This window comes from Marmota marmota, unplaced genomic scaffold (genome assembly GCF_001458135.2).
Source record: "Marmota marmota marmota unplaced genomic scaffold, marMar, whole genome shotgun sequence".
Taxonomy (NCBI): domain Eukaryota; kingdom Metazoa; phylum Chordata; class Mammalia; order Rodentia; family Sciuridae; genus Marmota; species Marmota marmota.
Window position 1 is genome coordinate 29,258,771 of NW_026000082.1, and position 18,480 is coordinate 29,277,250.

General features: G+C 50.1%; 1 protein-coding gene across 1 annotated transcript in view; it reads right to left on the reverse strand.

Moving 5' to 3' along the window:
• The window catches only part of CUNH1orf94 (chromosome unknown C1orf94 homolog), a 35,512-nt gene extending 17,631 nt beyond the window's left edge, over positions 1–17,881 (reverse strand). Inside the window, exons 1-2 of the mRNA XM_048782725.1 lie at positions 17,553–17,881; positions 157–839 (exon numbers count right to left, since the gene is read on the reverse strand). Coding sequence (XP_048638682.1) covers positions 157–839; positions 17,553–17,881 — 1,012 coding nt within the window. The remainder of the gene's footprint in view (positions 1–156; positions 840–17,552) is intronic.
• Positions 17,882–18,480: the final 599 nt, after the last annotated feature.

An 18,480-nucleotide genomic window follows, 5' to 3' on the forward strand; every position in this document is an offset into this window, starting at 1 on the left:
GAACAGCCTGCACCTGGGAGCCTGTGCCCACCAGAGAGGCTGCTTTTTCCTGCTTCACCCAATGATGCTTTGTGTGTGTGCCGTGGCCCCGACGGCTTCCTAGGAGGCCGCCTCCACGCAGGCCCACTCTGTACCCCTGATCCCAGCCCCACTCACCCATCGAGTGGTGCCCCTCCAGGGTGGGGTCAGACTCAGCCTTGGAGCAGATCTTAGCAAACACGGGGAGCTGCCTCTTCTGAGCAGGGAGCTCCAAGAGTTTGTCGGGGGGTGCAGGAGGAGGTGGGGGTGGCAGCAGCAGGAATGGGCCCAGCCCTGTAGGCTCCCTGAAGCTCCCAGAGCCACTGAACATGCTGTTCTGCAGGAAGTCCTTGATGACCCTTGCCTCCTCCAGCACCATCTTGTTGTCGGGGGTCTTGGACATCTCCGTGGACTTCAGTGGAAACTGGGCCAGGAGCTTGCTGATCTCTGAGTTGGAGGCACCCAGGCTGTGGCCCCCATCCTCGGTCCCTTTGATCTTGGCAGCACGCAAGATGCCTGTCACCGTCGACAGGGCAGAATCGCAGTCCTGCCGGCTGCCAATCACAGACCCGGCCACCTTCTGCTCCCGCAGGTTGTCACCAGCAATGATGGAGGCTCCAGGGCGCTCACTGCTACCAGCCACCAAAGGAGGTGCGAGAATACAAGGAACTGGTTCTCTGGTCCCTTGGGGAATGCCTCCCGGTGCTGCCAGGTCCCCTGAGCTCTCTTTGACCAGGATGAGGTGCTCTTTGGTGAGACTCAAGAACTCCTGCTCCACCAACAGGGAGATCTCATCCTTGCCGCTGCTGAGTTCCAGAGCTCTGCAAACAGGTCAGAGAGAGAGGCAGTGAGAGTGTCTGCTCACCAAGGGGTGGCTCTACAGCAGGACACGGGCCCCAGGGAAAGGGGGCGGATGCAACACTTGATGGAAACATGTTTCCTGTTGAGGGAAGCCTATTGCTTTCTCAAGCAAAAAAAAAAAAAAAAAGACTGACAGTCTGGCTTGGCCCCTAGACCCCAGATCTACACTGTAGCCCTGAGGCTACCTGAGTCCCTCCTTGCTGGCACTTTTCTGGCAAGATCATGGACCCTGGACTGGCCTCACCTCAGTCATGGCTGGTGCCAGCAGTTGAGTGGTCCCTACGCTGATTCCTAAGGATCTCCCGATGCCCAACCACTGGCCTCCACCTGTAACTCAGACCTGGACACCTGCATAGACATTGCTGGCCAGCAGAAGCCCAATGGCCTCTGGTGGTCCCAGGGACACTAGGTTCCTGATTGCTGCCAGTCCTCAGCCCCACCTTCCTGCCATCATCCCTGGCAAGGGGCACCTTCTTGCCTGGCACTCTCAGGGGCACCAGAGGCACTGAGCTTACCACCATCTGTTCTCCGACTTGGTGGGCTCCTGTGAGGGCCGGGTGAGGTGGCCTACACCTCGAACACCTAAAAAACTGCTCAGCACGCTAGCCCTGGGGATACTGAGGAAGAAGATGATGAAAGGCAGACCCCATGAGTGGAGAGGGCACTGGTGACCCCAAAACAGTGCCCATGGAGTGCCCCAGCAGGGGTCTTGCCTTCCTGGCAATGCTGTTTTTGTGTAGGGGTCTGCATGCGAGTGCGTGTGCATGCACAGGCACACGCGCACATACACACAATGGACATACACATACTCGTGTGTGTTTGACACATGTACACCTGGACAGGAGCAGAAAGGCACATGATTCATGTGTCAGCACACACAGCATCAGAGCAGTGGCCCCCGCATTGACCACCCACCAGAATGGGCGTTTGGTGTAGTCTAGAGGCTCCCTGCTATCCCAGCATGAACCCTTTACCCTTTATAGTTACTGGGTCCTGCGGAGGCACATGGGTTCTGAGGTAGGGAGTGGGGAGTCAGGGTGCTTGTGCCAAAAAATATGTAGGGAGTGTGTATGAATCTTCTGAGCCCTGAGGCTCCCATCCTTTCAGCACCTCAGTGAGGCTAGGAGCAAGCCCCCTCCAGAAAAACGGACCTGGGTTTGAACCTGGTCACCATTCTTATTTCCTGCCAGACCCGGGAATCTCAGCATCCTCTCCAGTAAAATGACAGTGACGCTCGCCTCCTGGGATGGAGGGGAGGATGTGGAGGGGGAATCCACACTTGAGCTCACTCAGCACATGCTGGTATGAGCTGGACCGGCCACGCCCCCCAGAGGGCCATCAGGCTGCGTGATGGTGATGTGGGGCCAGTCCCTGCTCTGGATTTTCTCCTTCCTCTCCCTCTCCACTACCCCCTCACTTCTCCCCTTCCTTTTGCCTCCTTCTCATGTCTAGACTTAGGGCTATAAATAGGTCCTACTCTCACTGCTGTGCCCCTGGGAACAATCAGAATAAAGAGGTTGCCAATCTGTGGCCCCAAGTTTCAGATCCTCTTCCTCCTCCTCCCCCTCCTCCTCCTCCTCCCAAAGCAAACAAGTGAGTCTCCATCCCCAGGAACGGGGCATTTGAAGGAATAGCATCTGCCTTCCCTCCCTGCCCCCACCCCCAGTACCTTGCAAAGCCAGCCATATGCCAATAGCTTTTCTGGATTTGAAAGACTCATTTCAATTATGTTAATTTTTAAAAACTGTGATAATGGCATTGTGGTTCTACTTAAACAACAATAACAAAAAAAAAAATGAGTACTTATCTCTCAGAGATACCCAGGAAAGTATTTACAGATAAAATCATGTCTGGCATCGCCTTTAGACTAATCCAGCAGAGAAGGAGGGCCTGACAGATCAAACAAGATTGGTCTCACTTTGCATATGCTGATCACCACTAAAGCTGGGGAAGACACATGGGATCGCCACACGCAAGCCACTCTACTTTTGTCTACATTTAGTTTCTGTTGTTTTTATTTTTAATGAAAGTACACATACACACACACACACACACACACACACCTCACTACTGAATCACAGAGCAGAAAAGCAGCTCCTAAAAGACCCTTGGGGTCCTGAGGTCTTTGTATCAAAAAATTCTGGGCATGGTCCCTTTTTAGCACTTAAGTGGACACTCCCAGCCCACCCAACCCAGAAGCCAGGCAGCTAGAGAGGAACCAGGAAGCCTTGGGTGCGAATCCTAGTACTGCCCCTAGATAGCTGCCAGCTAAGCCTTTTATTTCTCCTCTGTCAAGTGCCGATAACACCTACCTCTCAAGGTCAGACCATGAGACTGCTTAGAGATGAGTTATGCAAAATACTCAGCATGAGCCTGGTGCATAGCAAGCCCTGGAGAAATGTCTGTGGCATCATCGCTATAATGCCATTACTATCAGTGGTCAGCTCTCAGTTACAGTGCGCCCGGCGCACTGCTGTGGGTACCTGGAGCAACGGAGAAGGCACCTTCTCCATTTCTACTCTGCAGTCCTTGTGGCATCTGAGAAGATACTCACTTCCCTCCCAGCTTCCAGACCCCACCGCCTCAGGTCATTCTCCCCTGGACACACCACAGGGACTCTTAGAATCTAAGTGGCATTCCTAGAAGGAGCAGCTGTGTGCCAAGAACAGGTGTCCACCCTGGTTGTACCCTGAAAGGCCACCCCAGGGCATCATTTGTCATGAGTTCACCAAAGGCCAGATGGGAAGCCAGGTGCCCACAGGTGGCTCACAAAGAATGTCTGAAAGGCCACAGATCTTGTCACTGGGAGAGGGAGGAGATGGTGTGGGGCGCTGTCTGGTCCAGCTGCCCTGGCTCCCTCCTCCCGCCCCAGCCGGGGCTTCCTTTCCAGGGGGAGTTCTCCAGCGAGGTCTCCCCGGCTGGGTTTTTCTCCCGATCTGAATGCAATCAGGGATGTGGCTGCTCTCATCCCATCACTCCAGCCTCGGGAGGATCATCACGCCGAATCTTGAGCCTGTCATCCGTGGCATTAGCTGTCCCTGACAGCTCCGTGTCAGCTGCATGTCTGACGAGCACATCTTCCGAGTCTTCCGCCAATTTACAGATAGAAATGTTGAACGGCAGAGAGTCCGGGGCAAGGCCGTGGGGACACTGCTGGAGACCCTCCTCCCAGCCTGACGGTAATCCTGGATCAACACTTCTGGGGGAATAAATCAATCCAATACTATCATCCCTGCTCCACTCCTCCATGAGAAGAGCCTTTATCAAGAAGCCCCGCTGCAATCAAGATTTGCCAGAGTTAGAAGTCCCTGGTCCCAGGGCCTCCCCAACCTTGCGCCCTCCACACCCAAGAAAATAAGATTTGCTTGTTCTTATTTGTTCTGGAAAACTGCATGCCCCACAGAGTGAGGATATTCTCAGAACACAGATCAAACCGTTCCCCTGCTTAAAACCCTCTTGTGGGTTCTCATTGCACACAGGATAAAATTCACCCTCCTTTCTGATCTCTAGGACACTACTCAGACTGGCCCCATCTCCCCCTTCTTCCAGCCACCTGGGTCTTTTATCTCTTCCTTGAAATGCCAAGTTCAATCCAGCCCCAGGGACTTTGCACTTCTTTTGGAATGCCTCACCCCCATTCTCCCTGAACTGGCTCCTCTTCTTTATTCAGGCCTGGGTTCAAGCATCATGTTCTCAAAGTGGCCTTTCCTACCCATTTTTTAAAAAGCCCCTTCACCACTTACTAGGCTCTCGCTAGGCATCAACTTGCTTATTTTCTCCACAGTGTCTATCACTGTCATATAGTATTATTTTTACGTCTACACTCTCCATAATTAAATGCATTCCTCAAGGGCAGTTCACCATGCGGGCCTCTGAGCCTAGAACAGAGCCTGACACAAATCTCCAGCTCCGTAAGTACTTTTGAATGATCGAATGAATGAACGGGCTCACTTACATTTACCCTTGCTGGCCCCTCAGATCTCTTTAATTCCCTGGTGCACACACCTGTTCCTTTCTCAGGCCAGAGGGCCCCGGCTTTCTCTACTGGTTTAGTTTTGGATCCTTTTTCTGCCCTTCTATCCCCTGTTCCACCTCTGGCCTGGCATCCCATGAGCTGATCAGATGACCCTGCTTGGCCCTCCCAACCTTTTCAAAAGCAGTCCCCTGTGCAACTGGCAGAGACTCAGAGCGATCACTTGGGGGCTCACGGGACCATTTTGCACACCGTGCATGACTTTGCTGAGTTTGATGTTAAACCTTCATTTTCTGAAATCTATCTTTAAAAAGATTTTATTTTTTTTTTCCTGAGAAGTTTTGCTGGTCCTGGCACCTCTCCTGTGCTGTTTGCTTTCTCCTTCAGATTGGTTAAAAAAAAAAAAAATCTATCAGACTCTATCCAGTGAATCATTCAGGGAGAGCAATCCAGCTCCTGGGCTCTTGACAAAGGAAGCTAGTTAGAATCTGTGCTGGGGCTCCAGGGCTTCAGCTCCACGCTGCCACCTCTGCTTCGCCCACCTCCAGAAATGATAGGTGTCTGATCGTGGCTCTGTACTCAAATGCTGTGCATTATTCCTGCATTTGCAGTGTGCAGAGTTGTATAAAAATAAAGGCTATTGACTGGCTGGCACCCCTTCCCAGAATAATGACTAAGCAAGCGTGCTGTTAGCTCCCTCAGCAACAGTTCTGTGTACATGATAACACAGAGCAAAGACGAAAACTGCTATTCATCCGAGCCAAACAACAGAAAATGCAAGCAGAAAATTGTCAGTGCTGGAGGAGACACCAAAACAAATATTTTCTTCCAGCTATGGCATTTTAGACCCACGACACATACAGTCCCCAGGCCGGATGTCCTGGCCACATGACTGATTAAAGAGTGAAGCAGGTAGAAAGCTCTGGAGTCCCACACAGACCTGGGCTTGGATTGTAATCTGACTGCAGACTGACCTCACAGCTGTGGGGGAGACTCCCACTTCTGTGTGTCTGCGTGAGTAGGAGAGCACTGCCAGGTGGTGAAGAGGTCAGTGTCCAGAGAGAGGCTGAAGCAGATCCTCCCTGTTTAAAGGAGGCCTGCCTTGAACAGGTCCTACCGAGCATCAGGTCCTACTCTCATTTCATAAGACAATAGTCAGAGTTAGCGATCATCGTGTACTAACAAGCCACCATGTGTGTCTAAACACTTCACATGCAAAACGCTCTTCATCTTAATCTCCACCGGAGCCCTTCCTGTATCTAACCTCCCTTGGATAGTTGCCTCTGTTCTTGATTCAGTAAGAAGCAGAAGCTTGAAATGTGCCTGGGCACCTTGGCTTCGCCTCATTTCTCTTGGGACTAGGAACCTCTATGCAGACAGGCCCAAGCTTCCTGCTGCAAGATGACGCGTCCTAGTCGGATGGAAGAAAATTCCAGGGTGCCTTGTCCAGCTGTGGGCCAGAGCTAGCTGATTGCAGATGCATGAATGAGCATGTGCCAGCTTCAGCTGAATTCAGTCCACAGAGACGCTCCCAGCTGAGTCCAGCCCAGTTACTTAACTATATAAATGGGGGCCAAGTGTCTAGTTGTAGTTTTGAGCCACTACATTTCTGAGTGGTTTGTTATATCTCAGAAGTTAACTGAGCTGGGGGTTCTGGAGAATGCCTGTAATCCCAGCAACTCAGGAGGCTGAGGCAGGAGGATCACAAGTTCAAAACCAGACTCAGCAAATAGTGAGGCCCTAAACAAATTAGTGAGAACGTGTCTCTAAATAAAAAATAAAAAGGGCTGGTGATGAACTCAGTGGTAAAGTACCTCTGGGTTCAATTCCCAGTACCAAAAAAAAAAAAGAAGTCAACTGATTCAAATAGATAACAATCATCCCAGTTTTTTAAATGAAAAAACTAAAGAAATTAGGTAATTTTTCCAAGGTCACGGAATTAGGAAGGGGCAATGCAGATGAACGGAGGCTGTCTGGCTCAGTAGCCACTCTCCTAACCACTAGACTATCCTGTTCTGAAAACCAAGCGTGAAATGCTGTGTGTGAGATTACCAGTCACACACCTAAGTTAGGAGGGCAAGGAAGGCCTCTTTGAGAAGTGTCATTCGAACTGGGCCTAAAGGTTCCTGAGTACTTAGTTAAAGGATGTGAGGAAGAGGGTTCCAGATGCAGGGAGCAGCTGGGAAGGAGCTTGGCTTGAGTGGTAGGGCGCACTGTTGGGGCAGAGGGGAGTGGCAGGAGGGGGGTCAGAGAATAAGGCAGGAGTCCGAATCTGCCAGGCCCTGAGATGATGCCAGGGAGTTTTATTCTAAAGGGAAGCCACAGATGAGATGTAAGCAGGAAGATGCAGGCTGCAGTTCCCATGAAGGCAGGCATCTCTCCCAGAGAGCAATTCAGAGGTGTGATGGCAGCCGAGGACAGAGGCCTGGGCCACTATCTGTGATGACTCAACTCGGTGCCTGGCATTCTGTTTGTCACAGGTTCCCACCACAACATGAAGGACAGGAAGCATCTTCAATCCCAATTTGGAAGGAGGTAACTGAGGCTCAGGAAGGTGAAAGACTTGCTCAGTTGGCCCAAGAGGATCAGTGTGGAGTAGGATGGATCCCAGGCCCAGGTGGCCCCAAACCTCCCCACGTGGCCACTTCCCTACAGTCCCTAAAGCAGTGCAAGAGGGATACTCTGTGGGCAGCAGACCTAGGTTAACACCCACTCTGTGCTTCCTGACAGAGTGACCTTCTATCAGTCACTTCCCTACCCTGAGCCTCAGTTGTAAGGAGGGCAGAGGCCTCGGGGATCAGGAGGACAAGGTACCAGAAGACAGAACTCAGAGGACAGGCAGGTGTTCAGTGTAGGAACCGCAGCAGTGAGTGACCGGAGGAGCACCAAAGGTCCCAGAAAAGAGGAGGCCCTCCTTGTGTTGGCAGAGGCTCTAGCGTCCAGTCTGCATCTTCCCCAGGGGAGCCCCACCGGGCTAAAGCCCAGGCTGGTGGCTACTGCCAGGTCTTCCTGTCTGCATGGTGGCAGAGGCCCACCTTCCAGTCCCCTGGTGTATATGCCACAGCATTCAGGGTGACCCCTGCCTGATATGGAGGGAAGGGAGGCAGCCACCTCTGCCAAAGCTCCTTGTGTCCTTCTCCCTCTTCCCTCTGCTCCAAATCCAGGACTCACTGAACTGCCCGGGTCCCCTCTCCCCACAGACACACACACGCACACACATGCACACACATGCACACATATGCACATGCACACACATGGACACACCACAGCCATGCATACACACGTACACATGTCCACTGCACCCACGTGCGTGCTCACACATGCACACATACCACCATGGCATCCTGCTTGGAAGACCAGCAGGAGGGAAAGAAAGCAGGGGAGGAGGGTGGATTCCACCTCTCCAGCCACCTGAGAGGTCTGGACCACTCTCATTTTGGGGTTGAAGGGGCCGTGGAGAGAAGCTGCAGGTGCACCCACTATCCGAGGTCTGTAGCCCGCGTCCCAAAGCTACCTCGGATCTCTGGTCGGGGGCAAGGGGTACACAGATCCCCAGAGGTCTCTGCCCTCCCTACAATGGAAAGCTTCAGACACCCCACCCCCAGCCCTCTCCACTCTCGCAGACTCTGAGGATTAAGGGGAATGATGACCGGGAAAGCACTTGGTAAATTGTAAGGCGCGCTATGCAAATGTTAGCGGCTCGGACTGAGGCTGTGGCTCCGGAGAGCAGAGCCTGGCTGCCGGCCTTGGCCTTGGTGCTCCGCTGGCCCAGTTCACAGCCCAGAGTCCCACTTCCTAAAGGTGCAAAGTCGGGCAAGGCACTGAGACCTCCGTCTCTTCATCTGCTAAGCGGGAATGGGATGGTGACACTCACCCCAGGTTATAGGAGACAACACTATGAAATCCCTCGGCTCCCTTGAGGCCAGGCCTGGACTTTGTGTTCATCTAATTTCTCAGCAAAGGTCTTCACACGTAGTAGATTCAATTTTTTTTTTTAAATGGCATACACTTAGAACTCACAAAAGGTCAGTTTCCTTCCTTCTTTCCAGGCTTGTCTTTGAAATACTTCCTCCTCAAATTTGTGCCTCACTATTGATTTTTAAGCCTGGGGCTCCTCCTCTTTGACCCCTAAAGTGTCAGAGAAACTTCCCTACATGTGCCTAAGAGAGGCCTGTGTGCTTGTTTCAAATGCAGGTTCCTGGGCACCCCTGGAGGAAGGGCCATTCGGTGCTCTGGAAAGGGGTCCAGACATCTGCATTTTGAGCAGCGTCCTTTCTCCACCTGTCCCCCCCTCCCCCACCTTCCATGGTCCCTCTGAGACTTTGTTGGGTGTGACTTTCCCTCTAGGCTGCAGCCATTTCTCTGCATGTGGGTCAGGGCAGATGGGACAGCCTTGGAAGGCACATCGGCACATGGAGGTGAGATACCCCTTCCTGATTCTTCCCCCAGGGGACAGACATTGAATTGGACCAAAGACTGAGAGTGTTGGGGGGTGGTCGATGAGGGATTCAGTGAGCTGGGGAATGAGACAGGAAATACTGGGGAATAAATACAGCAATAAAGGAGCCTGGGCTGGGAGCTACAGAGTGATTCTTATTGTTCAAATTATCTTTAAAACTTTTCATTTGAATCTGTTTAATAAGGGAAGGCTTACCCCAAGGAAGAGGTATTTTTTTAATGTGACTTGGGAGCTGAATTGGAAAGAATGTTGCAACAAAGATATTAAAAAGGGGATTAAACCAAACCACTGGTGGCCCATCTCTGCAGGCTCCCACAACCTGCGACACAGCTCCCGAAACCATAAAATTAAATTACAAAGGGGGACATGGGAAGTGGGACGTTAATCATGATTCATCTCCCTTCACTGCTCATGGCTCCTGGTGCTCAGCAGTCGGGGAAGGAGATTCTAAAGGGCTCCTGGTGTTCCTTGGAGCGCAGGTCTCCCACAGGACTCTTTGCTCGGCTCCCTCTCCACTGGGTGACCTTGATCAAGTTGCCTAACCTCTCTGAGCCTCACCTTCCTTGTCTGTAAGATGGGAGTAATAGTGACTGTCTGCTGGGAAGATTGCTAAGACAGCTGAGAAGACAGAAAATTCAAATGTAGAGCCTGACACCTCCAAGCTGCTACTTCTCCTTCTTTGTAGCTTATGGCACAAGGAGAAAAAAACCTGCCATGTCTGGGCTTATTGATATTCTGTCCCTATGTTCCTGAGTGCTTTCTCTGATGGCCATGACCCTTTGCTTGGATCCTGGCCACCTCTGGGCCTCACCCTCCTTGGGGTGGCATTTTAATGGTTCATCCATCATTCACTTCCTCATTCATTCGTATACACTGCAGAGTCACCGAGTGCCAGGAACTTGGCCGGACACTGGGGAGACAAAGATGAGTAAGACTCAGCCCTTGCCCTTAAGGAGCCCATGGTCAAGTGGAGGAGGAGGGATTTGTTGCCACAAGGCAGGGTACACCATGTGCCAGATGACCACCACCTCATTAGAAGTGCCACTCCAGAACCACACCGAGTGGTGTGCCAGGGCGCTGGGTGCTCTCCTCCAGCCAATGGGCAACGCGGAGCTGGTTTCAGGCCAACTCTTCTGTTCCCTCGCCCTCATATAAAGACCCACACCATATGGTCCTCAGAGCCAGGGCAGCGTTTGTCTCCGATGATGATCTCTTCAGCTTTCTCTCATTAGATAATGAGTTATGAACAGCAACTCTTACGTTCTCCCTTTTCGCCCTGGCTTGCCAAGAATCTCAGAACAAAATGCTGTCCTCACCGAGTAGTTTCCTTTAGCCTAAGTCTTGTGATATGTCTCTCCCCATATCATTTTTGTCTTGTCATTTTATCCTTGATAATAATAATGAAGACAGTGACAATGGTGATCGTGGTGGTGATGATGATGTGGTGGTGGTGGTAGTGGTGGTGATGATGATGGTGGTGATGGGGGTGGTGGTAATGGTGGTGGTGGTGGTAGTGATGGTGGTGATGGTGGTGGTGGTGGTGGTGGTGATGGTGGTGATGATAATGGTGGTGATAGTGATGGTGGTGATGGTGATCATGGTGGTGGTGATGATAGTGATGGTGGTGGTGGTGGTGATGGTGATGGTGGTAGTGATGACGATAATGATGGTGGTAATGGTGATGGTGATGGTGATGACAATGGTGATGAACATGGGATCCTTATCTTAATCCAGGTGCTGTGTAGGGTTTACATGGGTCTCACTATGTGCTTCAGTTTGGCCCTATCACTTTCTATTTTTCAGATGAGCAAAGCAGGGCACAGACAGTTTGAAGAACTTGGTCACAGCTAGGAAGTTGGGCTGGGATTCTAGCCCACCTGTCTCCTTATTTTTTGTTATATGAGATACCTTTAAGACCCTTATGGAAGAGGTAGAGTACTATTTTTTATTTAAATTAAAAAGAGAAACAAGAAAGAAGAAGAAAAAGTGTTGAGTGGGATAAACAGTAAAAAATTCCCAGGCGGACACACTTACTCTAGGTCTTTAAAGATGGACAATAATTTGGAAGACAGACAGAGAGCAAGGCACTCCTGACAGTGGAGGCACTGAGCAAAGAAAGGCAGGGCCACGTGTGCCTGCTGGGAGCTCATCTTGGTTGACAGAGCATGTGAAGGAGAACAACAGGACTTGAACTTGGAGAAAAAAGCAGGCCCACTACAGAGACCCTAGCAGACCAGACTGAGGGACTGAAGGACAGTGGGGAGCCATGGAAGGAGTGTGGGCAGTGCTGTTGGCGTGCTTCAGGAGGATGAAGCTGGAGAGGTGAGGGACAGGGAGGCAACGGAACCCAGGGCAGCAAGATGAGATGAGGAGGTGACAGAAGAGGGATAAGCAAGGAAGGAAAGGGTCAAAGACCTCGTTTAAGATAGACTAATGGGATGTGGAGGGAGCTGGCGGAGAGAAGGGCCAGGGGCCTCGAGCCTCTGTCCCATGTCACTTGACAATCAAGGATGGGGGTGCCTAGACAGCAACAAGGCAGAGTGCTGAGTCCCAGTGCTGGGGGTCAAAGGAGGGGGACACTTGCCTAAGCGCTGGGTCTCAGGGCAATGTGTTCCCCCTGCAACCCAGGGGACCCCCTGCAATCATTCTCAAAATATTGGAGACTTGTCTCAGGCAGAAGGGCATCCAGCAACCTTTCGCAGACTCTCAAAGAAGCACTGGACTCCTCAAAGGGAAGAAAGCACTGTCCTGGGGTTTTTACACTCTGGAGACTTTCAGTGCTGGCTTCTGCTATGGAACATCAGCCCAAGTGTGAGTCTTGTTCTTTCCATTCCCATCACCAGGTCTCAAGTTTTAAAATAATCATAGTGACAATGATGATGACGATGATGATAGAGGATATATATTCCCACAAAACAGGGTCTATCCATTAGTTTAAATAATAATAGCACCAAGAAACTGATTTGTTGGGAGAGCAATTTGAATAAGGCTGAGACATGGGTTCCCGAGACTCACTGACTGCACCAGTGTGGCAGCCTGGCTGGCAGGAGCTGACACTGATCTAAGAAAGTGCCAAACAGCCTCTTCCTTCTTGTGACTATCCAGAGAGCTGCAAGTCAGGAATCATTTATGTTTTTCTTTTTTTATATGGTTAAACAAATTTCTTCTTTCTGCAGATTTGTCTGCTTCCTTGGATCTGGCTCGAAATGATGCTCACCAAAACCTTTTGACTCTGCAAACCAAGTTCTGTCTGATTTGCATAGATGAGAAAGTCTTGGGTATTTGTGCCAAAGACCTGGGAGCAACCAGGAAGGCTGACCACACCCGGCCAGGTGCAGCCCATCTTTCCTCTCTCATGGCCCCTGGCACACACTACATCCTGTCCTGCACCTGCATAAATTGTCCCTTCTTTCTTATCAAGACCTAGCTCAGGGGAGGCCTTTGATGAGGGAAACCTTCACAGTTACCAGGATCATGACCTCTTCTGCTCCCAGGAACATCTTTCATCACATTCACAGTTCAGAGATCATGTCTGTGGACCCTTCAGCTTGTTCTCCTCACCTTGTCCAGGAAGATTTCCCCAAGTCTCAAGCCTAAGTCAGTTCAAGTCCCCTTGATGTGCTGCATGGCCCTAGGATGTCTTCATCAGAACACTTATCATAATGTGTTGCAAGATGCAGGCAGAAGGTCAGAGGTAACTCCATCTTTTCCGTTCTTGCATATTTTTCCAACATGGGCAAATAGTAGGTGTACAATAAATGTTTACTGGATATCACTGGGAGTTCTTTGACAGAGGATTTCTGTCCTACTTATCCCTGGGACCCAGCCACAGGGCCCTGGCTGGGAAGAATTAACAAATTCTTTTCCACAGTCAGAGCATGGAGTCAACAGAAAATCCAAAGGCCTCATTTGGAGGCTGTGAAATTTTGGTGATGAGAGGAATGAAAGAAAAGATAATCCTTGAATGTGAGTCAGGAAGTGGCTTGACAGAATTCTCCAAGCTCAAACTTACAACTAATTAAAAAATAACTGAAAAAGATTCTGAAGTTTCATTGACACCAGGAAAAACCATTAATTTCTTGTCAGAACTCACTTCTCGCCATTTCTTCCCCTACCTCGACAAGTGGCACCATGGTCAACTTAGGCCTTGAACCAAAAACCCAGGATCAGCTTCAATGCCCGCAGGTCAGCAGCGAGTCCACTGGCTCCTCTCGTATCTGACTCTGAACCCTCACATCCCAGCCATGTCTCTGCTGTCCTCACTCTGCTCCAGCCACCACCACTGACACCGGCCTCAACACACCTACAAGCTATCTCCCCACATAAGCTGGATACATCTTAAAAAATATAATAATAATAATAATAATAATAATAATAATAATAATAATGAACCTGTGTTGCTCCCACATCCTGAAAGCCTCCAAACGTGACCCACCATATACAGAATAAAACCTGAACTCCCTCCAGTGATGCTCAGGCCTCTGGAACCTTGTCTGTTAGACTCTGAGATTGCCTACACCATGTCCCCATCCATCACTGCACTCCAACCAGGCTGTGTCTCTCAGGGTCTTTCCGCTTGCCCTTCCTTCTGCCAGAATGTTCTTACCAGGATTGCCACCCGACCGGTTCCTTCTCAGCATCCTGGATTCAGCTCAAGAGACCTGATCCTCCATCTAAAGGGTCTCTGACTATTACTTTATTCTATTTTATTTCTATCATTGCACTCATTGCTCTCTGAAATTATCTCATTTATTTTTATGTGCTTATCATTGGTCTCCTCCAAAGGAGAATACTAGTTCTTCGCACACTCCAACATGATCACAGTTTTTATTTACTTCCTTTTTGGTTGCAGTATCTATCCCCCTAGCTCTATCCCCCAAACTCTTAGCCCAGTGCCAGGCATGCGATTAATAAATATCTGTTGAAAGAATGAATGAAGTCAAAATGTGTTCACAGAACAGTCAGTGTGGAGGGACAAGAGCATGTGGTATTAATCACCATCACAGGGATACACACAGTAGCCAGGACCCCTTCTGCATGCACTGGACCACACCTGGAAGACTGCTGTACAACCACACCGCCACGGGCCCAGCCACATGGATAGGAAACCAACCACACCAGCAGGTTGAGGGAACTTAGAAAACTAGAAGCATTAGCTTGTAGAGACCAGAGAGTCTAGGAGGAATATCGCTGCCATCTTTTATCATCTAAAGAGCTATTGAGGGAAGGGAGGATAGATTCGCCTTGGAGCCCTGAGGGCAGAATCCAGATCACTGGATATTCGTTTGATGGAGACAGATTTCAATTACAGGAAGAAAATGACCTTTTGAGAGAGTTCATAGCAAAGGAAGGGGCTGCCCTAGGAAAGGGCAGCTCCCCACCTAAGAAAGCATCTGAGTGGATAGCCACCTGGCAAGGATGTAGGGGAGGGGATTCAAACAGTACAGGGTCACCTTCAAGATCTCTATCAAACTTGAGACACCTGGGTTTCTGTGACTTATAGGACCAGGGTCAAGAAAAAAATTCTGGCTAACAAGAGTTCTAGAATTCACTTACTTAGCTATCTCCAATGGAAGAAAGTGTCACCCAAACCAAATCTACAAGTTAAGCAATGCAGAGTTGAGAGGTGTCTTGTGGACCTGAAAGCATCCCAGACCTGCCACAGACAGCACCCTGGGTTCCAAATCTATGTGGAATCACTCAGAATATGCCTCCAAATATGACGCATCTTTGGATAATCATCTAGGGGGAGACAGCCACCATCATCACATCATGGCTAAGAGGTTCCCGGGTTTCATTTCAGAGACTACCACTTCCTAAGTGTGTAGGATCCCCAGCAAAGAAATCAACCCATCCAAAGTTGGTTTGCCTCATCTGTAACAGAGTTTCACGTAAAAATGGGGCTAAGGGACCAATTAAGCCCAAATGGCACAATTTGATAATTATTGAAACTCAGCATTAGACATGTTACTATTCACTATACTACTTGATGTTTTGTTTTAAAATTACTATAATAAAAGTAAAAATGATAGGAGTTTCAAATAATACCTACCTCATGTAATAGTAATAGAAAAATTTCCCATCATCGTTATGGGGACTTTTAGGAATCCTAATTATTATCAGGACAGTGGAAATTATCCTATTTAACCACCCCAACAGCCCTGCAAAATGCACAGTAATCATCTCCCACCTGGCAGATGAGGAGACCAAAGCTCAGATTAATTAAACAGCCTCAAATCCTGCCGCTGGCGTGGGGATAAAATGTGATCTGAAATCAGAGTTGTCCGACTCCAGCGGCACAGCTGCCTTTTATTTCAAGAACAGCTCATTGTGTTCTCCTTGGTTGATATCTACACGATTATGATATCGTTTATTCATCTAAGTCAGTGGCTCCCCGGCTTTTTTCTCAGTAGAACTCTTTTCAAATGTAACCTTCCTCAGAACTCCAGTAAGTAAAACCCATGAAAGCTGAACAGCTCCAGCTGAAGTGGGAATTAGGGCCCAGAAACAGGCCACTTGATTCTTGGTGGCTGCAGAAGCACCCTGGGGTCTATGGAGCAGAGTGTGAAAACCCCAGATGGAAGCCGACCACGACGGCAGAAAGCCCCAGATGCTATGAATCACGTAACAAGGGCAGCCTCATTTGTCTAATGCATCTTTCATTTCCTTGTCTCCCATCACATTTGATCCTCATTATCAACTCTAAGGTGGACAAGGCAGGCCATATCATCCTCAATTTGCAGATGAGCAAATCAAGGCCAAATGGAGTTAAGCAACTGGCCGAAGGTGCTCCAGTTCAATTTTCGGCCAAGTGCAGACTGGAAGTAGAGTCTGTCTGCATTAATTCAGTGTGACCTGGCAGAGAGGATGCCATCTACTGGAAATTGCTACTGACCCTGGGTCCACAAAGTGGCCATTCAGCTCCTTGGCCATTGAGAGCTGAGCACAGCCCCAAGGCACCCCCTGCCAAGGCCCTGTCCCAGAACAGATGGCCATGGGCAAGGGAAAAGATCCCAGTGCCACTGAAAGGCCTGATAGCAGGATTTTGGCTGTGGACAGGCCATTCCTGTCTGAGCCATGTCGTGTTGAGCACAGGGCAGGGGAGGAAGGAACAGCCCAAGTGCCTTCCACCCTCATCTGCAGCAAGTATATAAGCCTGCGAAGGGACAGCAGGTAGTGCAGACCTGGGTTTCAGTTATACATCACTTTTGCTTTGAGCTCTTGCTTAGACATCCCTGAAACCAGTAGCAGCTGATAAATGCCTGACCTCCCCCACCCCCTGCCACTCCAGAGCATCATCTCTGAACTGTGCTGGAGGGAGCATGTGTTGAAGCAGACAACACTTAATTATCACTTAGTCTTTAGTTAGCACTTAATTAATAACACTTAATCCATCTGTAAAATGGGGATACTAATACCTGCTTCATAGGGACTCTGGGAAGATTAATTAATGCTTGTGGCCCACTTTAAAGATGCAGAGCACTGAAGAAGTGCTCCACAGCAGCATTAATAACCGCGGCAGATTTACTTCCTTTTCCTAATGAGGTTCCCCTTTTCCTCTTTGCCCCTTCCTCCCTTTGTAAATATCCATCCCCCCACAATATCCATCCAACTTTGCCCTGGGGGAGAAACATTTAGCTCTGTGTTTCCCAGACACAGGATTTCCCATCTAGGAAACAGGCTATTTACAGCCATCTTCCCGCACTTTAATTTTCTATTATGTCCTCTGAATATGTCAATGCCTTCCCAGTAAATATTTTGATGCACGCTCTTGCAGTAGCGTATGTGGAGGCTGAATGGGACAGCTGCTCCCCATATTAGGGAATTCCAGATGTGGTTTAAATCCACCAGTCTTATCTGCACGAATGCCCAGATTTAGCACGGGAGAAGGGAGGGATCTTTTATTTGCCTCTGGGGATGATCAAGAGCTGTCCAACCCTCAACCTGGCTAAAGTGCTTTTCAAGGACTCCAGATCCACCTCTAGGTTGCCTATTTAGAATGAGCAATATCCCCTAAGCTGGCTGGTGACAAGACAGTCTGGAATACAACCTAGGTCAGGCTGTCTGCACAAGTAACTTCAGAACCTAGAACCATAGACATAGGACTATGGGAATGGAGGAAAGATATAGAGTGTTTAGGGTTCAACTAAACCGAACAGTAAGCCAGAACATTCTCCCAGGTCTCACTTCATCTCTTCCCTCTGCCTTTGCTGCCAACCAAATAGAGGGATGGATACTCACTCTTCTTGGAAGCTGAACCCACGGTCTCTTGGAGTTCCAGCCATGGGGGTAGAGAGCTGCTCCATCGAGGTCCTGGGCTGCAGGGCCTCAGGTAAGCCCTGAACTCTCTTCCAGATTTCATGGCAAGTCTTGTCTAGGCTGTCTTGGGGTGTGTCCTGGTGGATCCAGACATATCTGGGGAATGGGCCCAGGGCAGAGGGGCGCTTGGCCACAAGGGCCGAGGATGAAGAGAGTCCATTCCCACTGGCCATCCTCCTCCTCTCTTTCTGGAAGCCCCTTTGTCCTCCCAGGGCTGGAAGACAGAGAGACCATCCACCACCGCCCCTCATTCACCAAGAAGGGCGCTGAGGGGGGAGCCTGGGAAGCAGGTCAGTCCTGTCCGGCTGTTGCTCCAGCCAGATGGTTATATTGGAAGGCCTTGGGTTTGTGTAGGGATGGTGGGTGGTGGACAGCTTTCTTTGGGGGAGAGGGGGCTTATTTTGACTTGTTTTTACTTGCTCGTTGCTGACTTTTGCCCCCCTCCCCTTCTCCCTTAGAAGAAAATATTTAAAAGTCAACAAAAACCAGTAGCTTAGTAACTGTGGAATCCCCGGGAGCTCAGGAACCAGGCGCCTGGGCGGGCAGAATGACATCTGGGAGCAGCTGGAGGGGGAGGACTGGCTCTCCCCACAATCCCTGTCACTCCCCCGTTGCGACACCCCTGTGACTCCTTGCGGCACCTGGGGCTCAGCCCATTCTTGCCCGCTGAGCCACAGTGGATGGCTGGGCAAGGTCCTGGCACTGTGCTAGGTTCCTTGGGGGCAGGAGCTTGCCATGAGGTTCTCAGCGCGGGCCTTCCCAGGAACCCCGCGCACACCCAGCGCCAACGGCCCTGGCCCCCCTGGGAGTCGTGGCTGCCGCTGTCCCTGATCCCCGCTTCTGACCCCCT